The following is a 20,073-nucleotide window of genomic DNA, read 5'->3' on the forward strand; positions in this document are numbered from 1 at the left end:
AGCGGGGGGGCACACGGGGGGCAAAGCATAACACGGGGGGGGCAATTGCCCCCCTGTAGCGACGCCTATGGTCATCGGGAACACTGTGATTTAGTACATTCAATGCAAACCTTCTGTGCACATTCCAGAATCTACTGTGTACCGGTTCAGTAGGGTTGACTGGACTGTCAACCCTACTGAATCAGTATACAGAAGATTCACAGTGGATTTCTGATGTAGCTATTCAGAATGTGGCAAGGCTTTCCGCAAGTATTAATAAAAAAATATATAAAGCACATAAAATGAAGTCATTTTGAGTAATGTTTCTTCGTCTATTATTAATATATCAGGCTGAGAAATCCCAGTCACCACGCCATGTATTGTCCATAAAGATGAACGCCAGTATATGATTATATTGTAATGATCAGGCATGGCTTTACATGGCTTAATAGAAGGTTTTACTTTGCCTGTACTTTCACTTTTTAATTACAGAAATGAAGAGAGGGCTAAATAAAATATTTGGAGATCTGATGCGAGTCTGTAAGTTTTGCTCCCAAAGGACAGATTAATAAAGTCTGTGCTGGAAAAGATACAGTTTTAGCTGATGAGTCAAATGCAAGTTGTTTTAGGTGACTTCATAAATAGAATATTCAGAGGCTCTCTATTGGAGGGTTTGCTCATATAAAGCTGTGATTCCTCTGCCAGTTTGGACTATTCTTACCTTAAGGCAGGATGAGAATCTCATCCCTGGTGGCATCTTTGTAAGGACATCATTGTATTTTATAAAAGTTTCCATTTATTTTCAAAGTTGTTCAAGAAAAAGGACATTTTGCTGGAATATTCTTGGCTTATTGGACTACTAAGTTAGATCTAGTTGTAGTTAGTCACATTTAACTAACTGTTTTGTAATGTTGGAGTTGTTTACTGCTTGTCTGAGCGGCTTTCCCTGTTCAGCTGAATGTTAAAGACTTTTTCCAGCATGTATACCCACATGGCTCACTCAATCACCTTTTTCCATTTACCATGGTATCAAGAAATGTATTGAGGCAGATATAGATTGCATTACACTATGGTGAATGGACTAAGATAACTGAGCTGCCCATTTGGCTATAAATGCTGGGGAATGTACCCAATGCTCATTTGAACTGTGGAATCCACTCTGATGAGCGTTGATATGTTGTCAACATTGAAAATTAGTGACTACTGCTACCTTTACCATGTCCTTTACCAAGTAAATTAAAACTTTTGAAGACCCGTGCAACTAAGTTATTATTTTAGATATTTCCATAAACAGGGCCCAAGGTTCTTCCCTCTCCTTTTAACCCGTTGCCTCCTCAATAGGTTTGCGTGTACATGTTGAGAAAAATGTGGCAGTGATGAAGGTTAGATGTCCTATTTGCCCCTTTGACTTTTCATGGATCACATATAAGGTTAATACTTGCATTTTTTATGGCTACTCTTGTATTTGTGACCAAATGACAGAACAAAAACCCAGGACTTGGCTTTCCTGCTTAATTGTAACTTCTGAACCACTGCTTAAAACCTGGGGCAGTAGAACACATTTTGTTGAGGACATGGAAAAGATTTCCAGACAAGGAGTTGATGGTTTCTGGGTGGCATTGTAAAGTGCACCCCACTTCCTGCACACCCTCCCTGGGCGTTCTGGGTACAAGCCTTGGCACCTTTGTCCTGTATAATGTAATTCAGGCTCTTGCAGGCTTTAGCAGCACCTGACTACAAGTGTATTATTTGTTTGCTCTGCTGTAATCTCACACAGCCCATTGGAAAGTTCAAATGTGGCAGTCCCGAGTGTATGACCAACATGTTCAGAGGATTCTGACTAGTCTTGTCAGTCACCTGCAATTAGTGCTGTGTTTACCATAAGGCATTATTGGGCTAGTAAAGGTTTAGAGGTGGCAGAACCAGACCTCAAATCTGTTCTAACGTGTCACTTGTTTTGGTTCCGTCTTCTGTCCTCCTCTGGACATATGTTGCTGAATCAATCGAACGTAATACAGAGTGAAGAGGGTGCAGGGGATGTTGGGAGAACGCAGAAGGCTTTACAATTCAAGAAACCTGTGACCTCTCTTTTCTCCTGGAAAGTGGACTGTACAGTTCAATACATAAAAAGCAGAATGCATGCTTCTTCCAACAATACATTCCAACATTGCATTACTAAAATAATCACATTAAGCAAGAGGCAGGGCTTAGAAAAAAAAGGACATTGTTGTTCAGTTGTGTCTAATGCATCATGATATCTAAATTAAGACCTGTCTTTGATGCTTGTATAGTGGTTAGTGAAAACAGGGCATGCTGAGGATTACTTGTGGTGCAGATCTTAGTTATTATTAACACCTGTTCTACTATGTGATCTCGCAAATATTAAATATTTTACCATTTTGAGTAAAATGCAAGATTATTCTTCAGTGCACACATTTACCATATACCACCACACATATACCATTGCAATTTTAAAGAGCTGACCTGACTTTGCATGACTGGATCTGAACTTGTATACACTGCTCATATGATGTACCTGTATATATTACAGCTCCTTACTCTACCATTCACTGAATGACATTAGCGCTGCCAGGTCAGCTCTGTTCTCCCTGCAGCCCCATGTATACTTAGTCTAAAGCTGCATTACCATCAATAACTGTCAAACTGTCTTAGCATCCTTCATAGAGAGTCTACTACCAGTCTACTCCAGAGATGTCTGCCATCTGTGTTGGATTATCTTTTTATTTTCCTTTCCATTGTGTCTTCACAAAACCTCTAGAGCTGCTGTCAGTACGTCCACCTGAAATCTCTGGATACTAAAGCTGTCTCTGTGAATAATATTCACCATAAAACCTCTGAATCTTGGGAGGTTACAAGTTATTTGACTACCTGCTGACTTCTAAATCATTGAATACCTCCTTGCCCCAACAGCACGCAGTCAGAACCTCTTGTCGGTGTGCCTCACCAGTATGGCTGTCACAGCTGATTGATCCATAATTTAACTCCAGTAATTACTTAATCTTAACAGCAGCTTCTCATTTCAGAAGTTATAAATGAACTGGAAGCATCTAATATATAGCACATTCAGTTTGAAGATGCAGAAAACGAGACATTCTTAGTATGTGTAGAATTCGATTTGTCTATAGAAATATCCTTGGTTATTACATGCATGATTGTTGTAAATATAGTGTCCAACGTTGTTTAAGAGCCGTGTATGCGTGTTTTAAACCTACAAATGAATGTGGCCCTTAACCAAAAAATGGTTGCAGATTTAGTCTGTAGGAAAGGAGGACGACAAAATGCAGTGATTTCAATGGAAGTCGTTTGCTCCTGCAGCAACCCTTTGGACAAGTTCAAATGTGGCAACCCTAAGTGAGTGTGACTGTCAATTTAGTGGATCCTGACTAGTCTTCTCAGTTACCATCAATTAGGGCCGTGTTTACGATTACGTGATCTTGTCTTTTGTCTATTGCATCTCTAATGTTCTAATACCTACCACAGATGTCAAAACTGTCACAGCTTGTACAACACTTAAAACATCTTTCTAATAAAAAAAATATTGAACAAGAAAAATCCAATGGGGTGCAGAAGACTGTAGTGGTACAAGAACTACTTTGCTGGAAACTATCTATAACTGATCTAATTTGTATGAACATGTCCTTTATGATTGAGGACTAAATTTGTCAAGTGGTCTCTGCTATCACAACATTAGCTAAACATGGTTTTGTTGAACTCTAGACTTATCCTGCAGTTTGCTGCTAGACCTATCCACCTAACCAACCGCTCAGTATCTGCAACCCCCCTCTGTCAATCCCTTCACTGGCTTCCAATCGCTTAAAGGATAAAATTCAAAATATTAACGACCACTTACAAAGCCATCCACAACTCTGCCAAGGTTACATCACCAACCTTGTCTCAAAGTATCACCCTAACCATCCCCTCCACTTCTCCCAAGACTTCCTGCTCTCTAGCTCCCTCGTCAACTCTTCCCATGCTTGCCTCCAGGACTTCTCTAGAGTCTCTCCCATTCTTTGGAATGCCTTACCCCAACCTGTCCATCTATTTCCCACTCTGACTGCCTTTCGGCGATCACTAAAGACTCATCTCTTTAGAGAAACCTATCACACTTCAAACAACCACTGAACTCTTTCTCAAACATTTCATCCCTACACAGCTTTGTCCTCATGTATCACTTGTCCCTCCCTCTTAGATTGTAAGCCCTCATGGGCACGACCCTCCTTACCATCTTGTCTTGAATTGTATAGTAATTATACTGTCTACTCTGTATTGTAAAGCGCTGCGCAAACTGTTGGCTCTATATCAATCCTGTATAATAATAATAATAACTCTAGGATGATGTATCTTGGTTTGTGCATTATTTTTAATCATTTTAGTCAGAAAGATGCACATACATATTAACACTCTTCTACTAGAGCCACTAGCCAAAATTGGCTTCTCTGTTGACCTTGCATGCCAATAAAACTGGACATGCATCTGCTGCAGATTTTGATTGGTTGTGCCAGTGCTGATGCTATGATGGACATTGTTATGAATGAACTACACAACAAGTGCAACTGCAGTCCATGCGGCATGTGACAGCTTCAAGTAGGATAGACTATCTTGGGTGGTCATCAAGCGGCAGGGTCCTCAATAAGAAGCCCAGCTTTTGCAGACATTGTAATGAAGAATGAGTGATGTGACCTATGACAGTATTAGAAACATTTTATGGACACTTACATATGAGTCTCTTTCTGCACCGACAATATTTCAATGAAAACTGAGCATGAGGAAACTTTTTAAATCCCGCTGATTGTCCAAGAGTGAGCTGTATAACAATACAAAATTGTAAAATGCTTCAAAGTGTAAGCATTTTCTGCATCTGAGTAATAACAGCTTACAGTTAATGACTGACTGATGTTTATTATAAAACAATGGCTTGAATGTAAGTGTCTGGATTCTTTTCAATGCAGAAAGGGTATCTGGAAACATCCAGCTGCCCAGCACTAAATCCCTAAGTCTGAATGCTTCACTAAAATAGAATTTTAAGAGTAGCACAGTTTTAAAGATTGATGAGAAAAATCTGCTCCACCATGCAGCCTGCCATTAAAAAAAGGGGATTTAAAGGAATAAGGCAGTTTTCATCAAAATATGCCTGAAACAATATTTAAACAGTATGGTTTACTACTAATATATTTGTTTTCGCTGTAGACCATCTAATTGTGTGAAATATGTCGGAGGCAATTAAGCTCCTACATCCTTCACAAGTGCATTACTTTGAACATTTCTGTTAAATTCTGCCTGCAGCACATCCTTTCCTTGTAAAGAGAATGGGCCAAATTCTGCTGTTTACATCAGTGTAGAGAACTGGTGATGGCAGAGGGATGTATTGGCCCTTAGAGAGGTTCTGGGAGGACCCTAGATATCAACAACTAAATGAAACCTCAACTTCAAAATAACTATCTTGCAAGCCTAGCCATTGTGTATATTCTATACCAACTGTGTATATATTATAGGAAATATTTTCTTAATATTCATGTTTCTATCATTGTATTACTATATAAGAATTTTTTTTTATGCTGATATTCCACAAACAATTTTTTTATTTTATATATAGATATAAATATATCTATATATACCGTATTTTTTGCTCCATAAGACGTGCTTTTCCCCCCCAAAAGGGGGGCAAAAATGTCTGTGCGTCTTATGGAGCCCGGGACATGCAGTTTCGGGTGCCGGGCAAGTAGTTTTTTTGTACATTTAGCCCTGCTCCTGACAAGCAGAGCTAAATGTACAGTAGGAGCCGCTGCTCGTTTAATACAAGTGATCTAATCAGATCACTTGTATCAAATCGAGCGGTGGCGGCGATCGTGTCCGGGACCCTCCTGCCGTGGTTTTTGGGGTACCCCGCTCCTCAGGGGGACCCGTGACCACGGCATAGGAGCTCACCATAGAACCCGTAGAGCAGACGAAGAATGTCCGTTCTTCGTCTGCTTTGTGTGATCACTGAGACTCTCAGCTGTCACTAACTGCAGCTGTCACAGAACCCTACCCTCCCTGCGTCCTATGGTCAGGTGCGCCTTATGGAGCGCAAAATATGGTATGTTATTTACCTTTTTTTTTTACATTAAATATATGACAAAGAATCCCCAGAGCACTAGAAGTTATCTAAAATGGTATGAAACATGACAGATCCAATTGAAAACGGCAGTAGTGAGGGAAAAGGAGTGCTTTGTCTTTGCTTTTACCCCTTTAACTTATGTATGTGTGTAAATTTAAACTTATTGCGTTATTGAGCTCTGCATAATTCTGGCAAAGCAGAAGAGACCTGGGAAACATATAAAAAGTAGCTCTTCCTACTGACTGCATGAGAAGAAATAAAATAGTCAAATGCACTATTGTACAAATTATATCTCTCTCATTGTACCTCTGCGGCTTCATGTTCTGTTTACGTATATTTTCCAATTTGAAGTTGGTCTTCAATGTCTCTGTGCGCTGACGTGTGCCAGACACATGGCTTGTACTAACACATGTTCATCTCTACATCTAGGTCCAGTGGGTGTTGGATTAAATGAACTGAAGAGGAAAGTTTTGATCAGTGACACCCAGCATTATGGAGTAACAGTACCACGTAAGTGCTTACCTTGTGTTTTCTGTTTAGTTTAGCTTATTTAAAGGGAATGTCATGAATCTTTTTTGATTTTTAGATATACATGTGAAAGTGATCAGCTTGATGGGAATAATCTCCTCAATGCGTGCTAATGTTTAAAAAAACAATTCCGTATATTGTTTGCAGTTGTTTACGTACATATATAGATTACATAGAATCTGCTCTCTATGCTACTGTATATAATGGTTGTGCTTTACTGCTCCTTCTCACAATGCAAGTCTATGAACTAGCCACCTTACTGGAAAAGAAGCATTCCATGTGTGGATGATATCATATCTCAACAACTGTTAAACAATTAGGATGAGTGATTTTAGAAGTTATTCTACCCTGCCTCTAGTGAATAATCTGCAAATCTGTAGATTTACTACAATAATAAAAATATTTATAGGGTTAGTTCACTTTCAGGCAAATTTCCAACAAAATTTGCCGTACATTCCAGCATCCTCAGCACATTACACACCACTGTTTAGCTTTTAAAAAAGGTGCACCTTTTTGCTTTCTAGACCTGTAGGCCGCACACAGCCTTTCCACAGAAACTCCTAGGCAAGCGACCCTAAACTGCAGAACGGGACGGACAAGACAAGCGTCTCCCCAGCATGTGCAGTGCAATGTCTCTCCAAGTGCAGTAGCTGAGTTCAGCCTTGAGCGAAGGAAAGAGAGAGAGAGAGCGCACTGTGCATTTACGGTTTTTGAATAAGTCAGCACACTCCTTCCTTCTGTGTTGGTGGCAAGCTTCTAACATCCGACGCATGGGGTCACCTACCAAGCAGTTTTTGCAGAATGCAAAAAGAGCACATTTTTTAAAAAGCTGGACACTGGTCTGCAATGTGCCTGGGATGCTGGAATGCTTGGGGGATTTTTTTGAAAATGTGCCTAACCCTTTAATGGTGAACAAATAAATTGTAAAGTCAAAAAGATAGTTAAAGATAAACACTGCCATATAAAACTCACAATATGTACTCAATTAAAATTGATGGCACTTAATAACTGCATCAATAGGACAACTTCTGATGGGTAGCACGATTGCTTTTGGAATTGGATAAAATGGAAAGTAAGTGTTGTCCTTAGCAAACTCTCTATATGTCACCAAGACATCTGCTTGGCATTGTTGGATTCTGGCTTCCAGAATATTGCTCTTTTGTACTGACAGAGAGGATACTAGGGTGCCCTGAAGGTGAAGACTGAAGAACCTAGAAATACTGGGGCCTTATGTTGGACGAACTTGTATGGAGATGTTTGTTCATATAGGTGTTGCTATGGGAGGTTTGTTTTAAATCACACATATCATTTACAAGGATGGTGATAGGGAAGGTAGACCATGTACCCATCTTCATTTATTTGACAAGGTTTTGCCTCATCATGCCTCTGTCATGGGTAATTGGTAGAGTAGGCTCAGCTTAATGTTTAAAATGCAAAACTCACACTCATTGGAGCTCCTTGAGGGCAGGGACTGATGTGAATATGCAACTATGTAAAGCGCTGCATAAAATTGTTGGCGCTATATAAAAACCTGTAATCAATAAATAAACCAGAGAGCTCAAGCTCTAAACCGTATGGGGTTGTGTCCCAAATCTAATAAACCTTCACAAATAACAGCACTGATGTCCCCAAACATGCTTTCTTACAGGATATTGGTTTTTTTGGACGCTATTCAGGCATTGAACACAGTAGACTACAGCAGGTCGCTCAAAATCAATTTTTGATTGGTTGCGGCAACTGTACATTATAAAGTGATTGGACTACATTCTGTTACTGATCAAAAATTGTTTACAGCCCCTTATTTACATGTGCAGCAATGGGGTGGTGCTAACAGGCTGTTGATCCACATTTTTGTCTCCTCCACCAACCCCCAGCCCCCATACCACCCTTCTAAATGCTAACATGGCCACTGCTCGGGTTCATACGCTTGTCACAGGCCAGCTTCGCAACCATGTCAAATTTCCAGACATGTCCACTGAAATTAATGGGACTGCACAGCAGCCATGTGCCAACTGCTTAAAATGCGACTGCGATGCAGTATTCCAATGCAGAATACCCCTTGGGTTTAAAAAAAAAAAAAGCAGGCATTTATGTGGCAGCAATATAACCTCCTGAGCATCTTCAAACAGCAGCTCAACTTCTCTCTGAAAAGCGATCCACCACAGATTGCTTTGCAGAGGGTGGTAAAAATCCGCCTGGCTCGTGTAAATGAGGCCTAAATGGGCAGTGTGTATTGTTCACAGCAGCCAATTTAATAATGCGATACCTGATGTGTTTTTTTTATATAATTCGGTTTTAAAAATTATACAGATCCCAGTTGCTGTGGGAACAACGACACCTGTTTTCATTCCAGTTCTATAAAAGTTCTAATTGAATAAACCCAGATACAAGGAATCACTAAGGCTTGGTTCACACCTGGGCATTTTACAGCGCGTTCCTACGCGCTGTAAAACACTCAACATGTGAAAACCAATAATTGCCTATGGGCATGGTTCCTACGCGCTGTAAAACGCCCTACGCCCAAAGAAGTACAGGAGCTTCTTTGGGGCGTTTTTCCACGTGTTTCCATTGGTATTTCCGAGTGTGGATCGGGGTTACCGCTTTGTTAACCCCGAGCCACACTCGGGAATACAGCGTACAGGTCTTACCTTGTCCGCGATCCCCACTGTGTCCTCCGGCGGCAGCCGACTTCCGGGTTCCGTCCCTTGCGAGCGGCCACATCGCAGGGGGGCGGAGGCGGTGGGAAGTTTTGAAAGTGGAAAAAAAATATTTTTTTTTTAAATAGAGAAAATAAGGGAAAAAAATCAACAACAAAAATCATACCGCCAGTGAAACGCGCGTTTCACGGAACCGAAAAACGTGCTAAAAAACGCAAATAAAACGAGCTGAAAAAATACACTCAGGTGTGAACCCAGCCTAAGTGAACTGCATCTTCATGTCAAATATGCCCATACACACCATTCAACATAAAACGTGAAAGAAACTGTATCCAATATCATGTACCACCCAGCTTAGTGCAAGTAGCTGGAGCCCTCCTAGATATTTACCGCAATGCTTGTACAGGATACTCCACATTCTTGTGGGCACAAGTCATTTTGAGTGATTTTGTGGTCTGCAGTGAACAACAAGTAAAGTGTGTTTCCATATTTCCACTAATTGCTGGGTGGTGTGCTTAATTTGATAGTCACTTCCTCCTCGGCTCTCGGATCCCGTTCTGTGATGTGTATGTCGGTAAGACTGATGGCGTGCCAGTTTTTCTGCTATTATGTCTCTGTGTGTCATGTTTATGTGCACACAAGTGTGTAGCCGTGATAGCCAAGTGTCAAAAGAAATAAAGCGGACATGAAAGTAGTTTTTTTTTATACAAAACAATGCAATAACTGAAACATGTAAAAGGACTTGGCTGTAATCTGAAAACCTTGTAACCCCTTAAGTGCACTTTCAGTTATTTCTATAAAGAATGCTCTAGGGTAGGGTAGCCAAACTTTGGCCCTCCAGCTGTGGTGAATCTTCAAATCCCATAGGGCATTGCAACTTGGATTTCCAGAGGCAGATATATGATGGATGTTGTAGTTTAACCACAGCTGGAGGGCTGAAGTTTGGCTATCCTTTCTCTAGGGCAATGCTTCACAACCTGTGTAACCTCAGGACCCACATTTGTCCTTGTTCATTAAGTCGCAACCCAAGTCGCACCACACTGAAATGCACGGCATTGCAGTTTTACGCGTTCCACTGTGGGCAATCGGACTGTGGGCGATGCGTTTGGGGTGCTGGCAGACACACACAACCACAATCTCACACACTCACAATCTCACGGACATTCTCAAACATACATACACACTCCAAAAAATATATTTATTTATTTTCCTTTGTTTTTAAGATCTACACAGTCTCCTGCCTTACGAGAACTGGAGTGGATGCTCTGCCTGGGGTCCAGTGTGGGATGCTGTGCTGTTGAGAAGTTCCATCCTAATGTGCATTGCTTGTACAGCTCCCTTGCAGGCACTGTAGAGGTACCAGAATGTGACATCACTTCAGTCCAGGCACCTCTGTAGGGCACGCGAGGGAGCTGTAAGCAATGCACATATAAATGGAGCTCCCTCGCGGCCATACCCCCAGCCCACCCCACCTCACCTCAAGGTGACACTCAGCGCCATGCCGCATATTTTGAATGGCTGCTCAGCAGGATAACTGACAGTGCTGCAGTAGTGGAAAGCTCTGGCGGAACTGTCATTATGGTGTTTTTGGCCTTCTAGTGGATTCTTCATAAGAATATATAGAGATTTCTCTATAGTAGAGCTAAAACATTGGTACTGCTAGTATATGGGTTATCAGATGGTTAGTGTTAAGTACCAAACATCTCATGAGAGCATCACTTTTCTTACTTTCTTGGGATTTTTTTTGTATTACATTGGAAGAGTGGCTTCAGGATTGAAACATTGAATTTCACTGCTCAGTTCTGTAGGCCTCCTGGTGGAAGCAAGATCTTCAGTTGGTTAGCCTGTGTTTGCAGTGAATTTGCAGGTGCTACATTAGTTAGAGATAATTGATCACGACTCTGTTACTCTGACTCTTTTAACACTACAAGCAGAGAACTCACTAAAATAAAACAGAAATACAGAATTTTAGCTAATTATTTAAAATGTAAACATGGTAGCATGTACCTGCTCTCACATAGATTAATGACCTTCAAAGTGACTCACAGCAAGCTTGTCAAATGCAACACAAATGTCCACAAACACTTTTCATATACATCATTGATATTATCATAGCAGTTGTTCATCCAGGATGCTGATTGTAATATCTAATATAAAGATATCCACAAGAATGCTTACCTGTAACAAAAATGTAACACAAGTAAAACCGATTACAACAAGGTGTAGGCAGGTGTAGTGGACCGATCCGCACCCTCGTTGCGGATTGCTCGGTGAGCCTTGAATTGGTTTGGGGCATTGCCCCCGAACCATGCCCATGCTCCAGCATCGGATTATCACCATCTGTATTGATACCATGTTATGCCAGGTTCCCTTTGGGGCGCACTCCCTTTGTTCTTTGTATTGTTTCCTCTGTGACTTATTAATAAATACAGATTGCACTAAAATCAGACAACAAATATTTGAATAGCAGTCAAGAATGAATACTTAGTGAAACAATACAATAGGTATTCTTTAATGGCTTTTAAGGCTTAGATTAGCATGTGTGTCTGTATTCCCTATTGGCCACATGCTATTACAGGCAGGAGATGGACCACAGCTTAAGGTGTAGCGGTCAAGCAGACGGCTCCGTCCGTCCAGTTTCTGCTTTCTTTGGATTTCTCATTACTCACCTTCACATTTTCTGTAATTGACAACGTCATCTTTATCATCCCCCTGGGCGTTAAATTGAATCAATATTTTCTGCAGTGTTACAAAACGTACAAAAGAAATAAAGCGATCATTTAACACGCTGTAAAAGAAAAAATAAATCTTTGCTTAACAATGCCATTAATGGACCGGTGTTCCATAAACCGGTGGATCCTTTGCGAACAGACACAGCTGCTATATTAAAAAGTTTGATAACTTGTTTCCGGATTGAGCTATTTATTTAATATCCTCCTGGAATATTGTTGTTCTCTCGGTGATCGGTTTTACAGCTAAGCAAGTAGCTTCAAAGCTTTCCAAAGGTGTCTATTGACACATTTATAAATCAAAGTCTTAGGCTACATTTACACTGCGTTTGGTTTATTTAAACGCATAAGACACTACAGTATCTGGGAAGTATAAACAAGCTTTTTGCTTTTCAGACCCACTTCCCCTGTGTTCAAATGTAATTGCGTTTACACACTTTTCTATTTGTTTAGGTGCATTCAGAGCATCTACTCTGCCCTTGGAGAAACAGCATTGTATTTTCTGTAAACACGGCTAAACTACATGACTTACATGTACAGTGTAAATTATACCATTTAAAATCATGACATGCATTTATATACATTTAGAAATGTCCTATAGATGCATATATGTCATTGTCAGTGTGAATGAGGCCTTATAGTGATTTTCTTTGCTTCAGAAATTAAAGTTTAAGGTGACCTTTGTAGCTCAAGCATGAAAGCAAAAAAAAAAAAAAATGATGCATCAAATGTTCTTATAAATGTAAAGCGGACCACAATTCCGAGATTTTACACTACCAGGAATATAGAATGTAGTAAAACAATTCGTTTTTTGATGAACTCTGCCTATCAATAGAAATTCTCTTTGGCATCTTGTAGCATACCTCCCACCTTTCTGAGATGAGAAAGAGGGACACCTTCCAGCACATTGGGGGGAATTTATGAATGTGTCTGTGACAGAATTTTTAGGAGCGAAGACTAAAATGTCATGCTAACTAACCACAAAGTTTTATTTCTATTATGCTTCTTTTTTTTTTAAGTGATGCTAAACTCAGGAGTTAAATCTTAAAAATGCATTCAAGTACCTTCACTATTAACAAAAATGTATCTTATTTGTGTATCACTCAGCTGCAGATCCTCAAATCATCTCTGAATTGGTGCCGACACTGTCCTTCCTTCTGGAGGGTGGCTACTTTTGTTCCCCATGGTCCCTGTGTGTGTTGTAAAGTAGCCACAGCTCCAAGCTCGCTCCCGTGATGGACTACAATGTCACGTTTTGTTTAATAATTTCTATTGAGATTGTAGTTCATCATGGGAGCGAGCTTTAAATAGACAAAACATGGATTTATTCAAAAAAGTTCTCGTTCTTAAAGTAGAATCCTTTAAGAAAGAGAACCGCCAGGAAGCTAACATGGCTGCTGCTCGGGTTCATACACACGTCACAGCCCAGCTGTGGAGTCGCCATTTTTCAACTGGGCACTCTCGGTGCTCTAAGGAGCCCCCAAACCTGGGCACACCTTGTGCGTAATCAGGGCCAGATTTCCCAGAAGGCCAACCAAAGCCCGGCCTGGGGGTAGCAGGGGTGTGGAATTCCTATCTCCCAACGCACGGGACATGCAGTTTCGGGAGCCCGGTGGGTAGCTGTTTTCTACATTTAGCCCTGCTTTGGGCAAGCAGAGCTAAATTGAGGACCTGAATTTGATTTGATACCAGCCTCTTGCAATCCTTCTAACAGCAGCACTCAGACTGTGAGAAGGGGTAGGGCTGAGAGTCATTCCGGTATGCTTCATGGAAGTGTGCTGACAGTGAACATGTTGATATGGGGAGAAAGCAGAGTGAGCAGAGGGATGACCTCATAAGTCTGCTGCGTCTCCTTCACTATTCAATCAGAGAACGGGGGTGCAAAGAGGACACCAAACTAGTCCTTAACAGCAAGTGTTGTCAACCACCTGGCTGTGTTGTATGAGAAAGCTGTGTAAATCTCAGGACATCATTTCCATTTATACCGGAATTGATCTAATTACTTCTCAATGTTTGCACCAGATTCATGGCTGGATCAAAGGAAATTGTCTCATATTACTGAAATGTACCCGTCTCCATACCGTCCGCCCGTCATTTTTCTTGATTAGTATCTGCTAAAACAAGCATGTGAAATACATACAATTCCAGGGAGGAGAATGAGCGCTTTATGTAATACATCTTATTTACACCACGAGGCAGCGGGCCTTACAGATTAGTGCTGTGAGATAAATGACACTAATTTATATTGGTATGTTACACCGCTATGAAATCAACACTGTGTGCTTCCTGAGATTTCTGCGCCGCTCGCCTCCTTCAGCGAGATTCCTGTGTGACTTTGTAGTGAGCGTATCATTCATTCTCTGCAAACTAAACACCACTCAGGGCCTGACTGAATGACAGCAGCGTGAACGTGCTAATCATTTTCAGAACAGGGGCCTGCTTCTTGGTGAAACAGGCTGTTATTTTCAGGAGCTCCATATAAGAGCGCGCTTTGACTGAAAGAAAACCTGTCTCTACATTAAAGCTCTCAAACTGAGCTAAGCCGTCACATAGAGTGGCCTGCATTACATTTAATTACCAGAGGCCGCAGGAATCCTGAGCGCTGGCAGAAATCTGGTGCTTTGGCAGTGTGAGCTCCTCTTTTAGATAGAGAGGCTCAGAGGATTGACACAAGGGATGCTGGGATGCCAGATCTCCAACTTTGGAGCCGCCATTTTTCAACTGGGCACTCCCGTGCTCTAAGGAGCGTAATCAGGGTCGGATTTCCCACAAAGCCAACCAAGGCCTTGGGGCAGCAGGGAGTAGAGGGTAGCATGGGTGTGAAATTCCTATCTCCCAACGCCCGGGACACGCAGCTCCAGGCGCCCGGTGGGTAGCTGTTTTCTACATTTAGCCCTGCTAGAGTACAGCGGAGAAGCCGCTGCTTGTTTTTTTACAAGTGATCTCGGTGATGTCGCCGATATCATGGACCCGTAATGGGTCCATAATGAGCACTTTGATGCACCTCTTTCTCTTGTGTTCCACAATGCCAAACAAGTGCTTGTCTTAAGATCCAGCATTCATTCTGTCTACTTATCCGTTAGATGCAAGTCAATGCAGAGGAAATGTTCTTGTATACTTTAACAAGAGTTTGAAAGATGAAAATAGAAACTGTCCAATCCAGCAGGATCTTGGAAGCTAGAAAGTTATTTGTTAGAATTTAAAACAAACAAGCAAAAGTAGGGTATAGAGGGTTTCTAGAGAGGTAACAAGGCAAAGACCATGTATATATATAAAACATATATCAATAGTTTATTGTACACAAAACTCATAGTTTAAAAATGAATCCAGTAGGTAAAAGCATTTACAGTCCATACATGTAGATTTATGCAGTCAGGATAATGGAGCTATCCTTCAGTTAGTGTTCAGATAATAGTCTGGCGTAATTCATCCCGACGCATTTCGCCAATGGCTTCTTCAGGGGATCAGTGTATATATTGATCTAGCATTAGAAAGAGATTTTCTTGCATAGAATTATTCTCTCAATGTATGGTCACATAGGGCATATAGCAACATTGCACAGTGTATAGCTCCTAAAGCATTCCTTATATTGTAAATCCCCACATGGATGGACATCCCCATCGAAAGTGACCACCCGGCACTTCACCAGGCACACAAGGTGCCCGGAGAGGACCGATGCTGAGAGGACCGAAAGAAAAAGGTGGCCAGATAGATCTAGCCACCATTCCCAGTCCCTCATCATACCTGGGACCTCGGTGCCATACATGGAGGAGTATCTGGGATACCCGGTGGTGCTTTGAGAATTTAAAACAAGCTAAACGGGAATTAACATGGGTTCCCATGATGCATTTCACACATCATGGGCCTAATCAGTATGCACAGATTTCTGTGAAGGTTCTCATTCATTCAAGTCATGGTATATCTGTAAAAAATAAATCAAAGCAACTGTACTTGCTGTATTTTTCTTGAAGACGTTTTGCTGGTCATCCAACTAGCTTCTCAATTCGGAAAATGAGATACATCTTCTGAATTGACAAAGCTAGTCGGATGAGCAGCGAAACATCTTCAAGAAAAATACAGCAAGTGCAGTTGCTTTGATTAGTTTTTTTACAGATATACCATGACCTGGATGAATGAGAACCTTCACAGACATCCGTACATACTGATTAGGCCCATGATGTGTGAAATGCATCATGGCAACCCGTGATGATTTCTGTTTATCTTGATTTTAATTCTAACAATTAACTTTCTAGCATCCAAAATAGTAAGCATGAATGTTCAAAACACATCAAGGTAACTTGTGATGGTTTCTGTATAGCTTGATCCTAAACTTCTGATAAAAAGCTTGCTTGTTTACGTGATCCTGCTAGATTGAACTTCCACGGGTAAGGGATGTGATCTGGCTGGGTGATGGAGAGGGCATGCACGAAGTTCCCCATTCAGAAACAATTTTCTTAATATACTCAGAGCTATTTTAATCCTAACAGCTGGCCTAACTCTCATCTTATGATGTGAATTATAGTATCGGCAGTTAGTAGGAGTGAGAACACGTTTCACACACAAGTTGATAGTACTCCAAAAATCAAACGATGAATTGCCTCTCCCAAGTATGCTAGAGTTGATGGAGGGGAGCTTTTAAGATCCTGGGATTCCATGAAGCAATAAGTGGATTTGAAAAGAGCCCTTTCAACGATCCCTCGTGGTTATAGTATCTTGTCCATTTCCGTGTTCTATATCCGAAAAAACGGGTTGGGCGTCAATGCTTCCTTCCCCTCCAGTTAACCCCTCGTGCACCGCATAAGCCGCGGTATCCATGCACCGGGGTTTATCCAGATAGAAGCAGGGAAAAATAGACAAAGACTTATTCCTTCAGGGAATCCCAGGGCAACCCTAGGAGGACAGATAAGTAGTATTATCCTCCATACGCTATCACTCTAATATTTAGGGTAAAACAGATGATTGGTTGATTGACTTTTGCCGACATCAGGACTTATTTAAGGTCACAGGACATTGACCTAACTTTCTGGTTTTTGTTTTAATGATTATACCCTAGATCACCTACACCGACTCCCCTTGCAGATTTGGATATTCATATCTATGCACCTAACATATAGTGGTGCACAAGGAGAGCTCCCCCTCACCTGTCCCATCTATATTTTTCCTTCTATACCGCAACTGAAATGGCACATAGTCACTTTTGACACTATAATTACACCAAGCAGATGGCTACAGCAGATGGCTGTACAGCGACCCAAATCACACCTATGAAGCCTGCTTGTCCATCCTCCCTCCATGGTCCATCACCCCCTCCATCATCCTCCCCCCCCTGTACAGCCACCTGCATAATAGATATATATATATAGCACTGGGACACACTTAGAAAAAAAAAAGCAATACCAGAACCTAATGCAAGTGGTATAGAAGAGTGGCAAAACAATATATGAATTTTTGAGAAAAAGGTCCTCCATATATGTTTCTTTTTTCCTTTTCATGTTTTTGCTCCATACATTATCCTGTTGACCCCATCTACATTTTTACTTGACATAACCTATATAGACATGGAGCTCCAGTATACACACAATAAAAGGATTGCCGGAATTGCTCTGATCAGATTGTTAACAGCAATCAACCATGTTTAAATAAATATTTCTTTTTAATTTTGCAAACCCCACCATTATGATAAATCAGAGATCTATTGCAGACGAAACGTATTTCTTGAAATGTTTTAACATCTGCCGTGAATCTGAGGGGTTTTTTTTTCCCCTTTTTGAGGTTCAAATTTGATTGCATGCTATAAATAAGCCTGAACATGTATTACCTTCCAGTGACCGGAATGGAAGACAAATAATTGGTCTCATCTTGCAGTAAAGATTCAGACCTGTCTGTAATTTTCTTTCAGCCAAACTGCATATATTATTACCATCTCTATTATTTTGAAATAATGTGTTGTCTGTGTTTTTCTAATACCGATCAGTTGTGATTTAACCATTTACAAAATGGGGTAATTAGGTAATTACTTTGCCATATTTGACCCACTATTACTGTAGCGGCCCAGCGTTTGCCCTTATTGCGTTACGATCACACATGTTCGGTAGTCGTTTAATTTGAAGGTGGAAGTTGACACAGTAAAATGAAACTGGAGTGTATCTCACAAAGCACATGTGCGACACATTGGTTTCTGTTAGTGAGCTGTCTGACAGACGAAAACATCTTTAACAGTCCACAGCACTCTCACTCCCATGATGCTCCATGTGTTAAAATGTTCTGTTTGAGACATACTTATAAAGATGATTTCCTCTCTGGGACTTTAACCTTTCTGTCCTCCGCAGGAGGCTGAGGGTTTAATGCAGGTTAACATATGTTATCCCACAGGGAGCGCAGCCTCTGTTGTCAATTAGACCCCATCAGCAGACAGCGAGCGAACGCGCTGGAAATCCGTATGTATGAGAGATGGAAAAAATACCTTTTATGACAAAACCAGATTAAAACCATCTTATAAATGTAGATTTTATTTTCCGAAAAATATACATTGAAATGAGCTCGTTGTACAGCAGCTGTTCCAGGAATCGTAAAGACGCAGATTAGGCGTAGAGTAAGCTCTTTAAATTTTTTTTTTTTAAATCGCTGATATTTAATATGTTTAAATATCAGTGGTGCAGAGGCTGGTTGTTGTAGAAAAGGGCCTCAGATGTAGTCCAGGGCATGTATTCTAATTGTGGACATAATCAGAATTTAGAAATTATATCGTTGTGTATAAAAATCTGAGCAAGCTCTGTCCATAGACTTCTATTGAGATGAGAGGCACATTGTACTAAAATACTCAGCAGGAAGCTTGACATACATGATGACCAAAAATAGCCGCCCTTGTACATCTTAAATAAGCATTACTTATTTTTTTTGGCATATGTTGATAATTTCCATAAAGCTGATCACATTCACATATATTTAAATCTGAAGTGTATTAAAGTGTATTTTTTGTAGTGTTTAGTGAAGTAGGGAAGGATTAGAACTCCTGATTGCTATCTGGGTGTCTGCTGGAGAAATTCACGCTCTCTTTTTGTACGGGTGACTTTTGTCATTAGGACTGAACGTGGGAGAAAATTTAGTGTTGTCACAGGAACAGCAATAGAGTGGGACTCTTCCAACAGGGACACTTGTTCCAGTAACAGCTGTCTAAGAGGCGAATGTCCTTACTTTGGAAAGACTTCCTCAAGTAAAGACATCAAGACACAACTCACAAGGTCAAAGCACCACATCCCTAAATTTGACTTATCAGACCAACAAAAAAAAAACATTTGATGGGACTTTTCAGGTGCTATAATGAGAACACTACAGAATTATCAAATATATACAATTTTATTTTAAAAGATTTGTTGATATCAAACATCAATTTGATTAAAATAGCTAATAATATAAGCAACACAAAACTTAGAATGCTCGGTTCACAAATTGTATGTAAATGTACACATTTACATACAATTTGTGTACTGCTACCTCTCAGTGTTCCCTTCCCCAACCATATAGGATAATGGATAGGGTAACACATATAGGATATGACATTCGCATTGATATTTGTTATCACCATTTAAAAAAAAAAATCATAAAATTGTATGTTTTTTATAATTTGGTAGTGGTATCATTGTAGCACCTGAAAAGTCCCATCAAATGCTTTTAGGTTGGTCTTGGAGAGATTTCCAATCACGTTCTGTGGAACAGGAAGTTGAAGCAATACAGCCAGTCTGAGGTAAACCATTGTTAGAGACCATAGCATGTTTGATACATTACATGGGTTCTGCAGTAAAAGAAATTGAAGTATTATTGTGTTACACAATAAAATGTTCTGGTATTCTTAAAGAAAACAGTTCATGAGAGAAACATGGAGGCTACCATTCCTAGTTGCTTATGCTCCTTGTTCAATACTTTGAGATAGTCCCCAAGAGCAAGTATTCAAAAAGGAACTTCTGACTGACTTTCCTGATACACATACTAGGTCGGTGGCTAAGAAACACTTCATTCCAGGCAGCCATTTAGCTAGCATTTTCAGAAAGAGGTCAGAATCAGA

General features: G+C 40.6%; 1 protein-coding gene across 1 annotated transcript in view; it reads left to right on the forward strand.

The window, feature by feature from the left end:
* The window catches only part of MPP7 (membrane palmitoylated protein 7), a 316,603-nt gene that overhangs the window by 275,510 nt on the left and 21,020 nt on the right, over positions 1-20,073 (forward strand). Inside the window, exon 15 of the mRNA XM_018558730.1 lies at positions 6,527-6,607. Coding sequence (XP_018414232.1) covers positions 6,527-6,607 — 81 coding nt within the window. The remainder of the gene's footprint in view (positions 1-6,526; positions 6,608-20,073) is intronic.

Source organism: Nanorana parkeri, unplaced genomic scaffold (genome assembly GCF_000935625.1).
Source record: "Nanorana parkeri isolate BGI_ZX_2015 unplaced genomic scaffold, ASM93562v1 scaffold355, whole genome shotgun sequence".
Lineage (NCBI taxonomy): Eukaryota > Metazoa > Chordata > Amphibia > Anura > Dicroglossidae > Nanorana > Nanorana parkeri.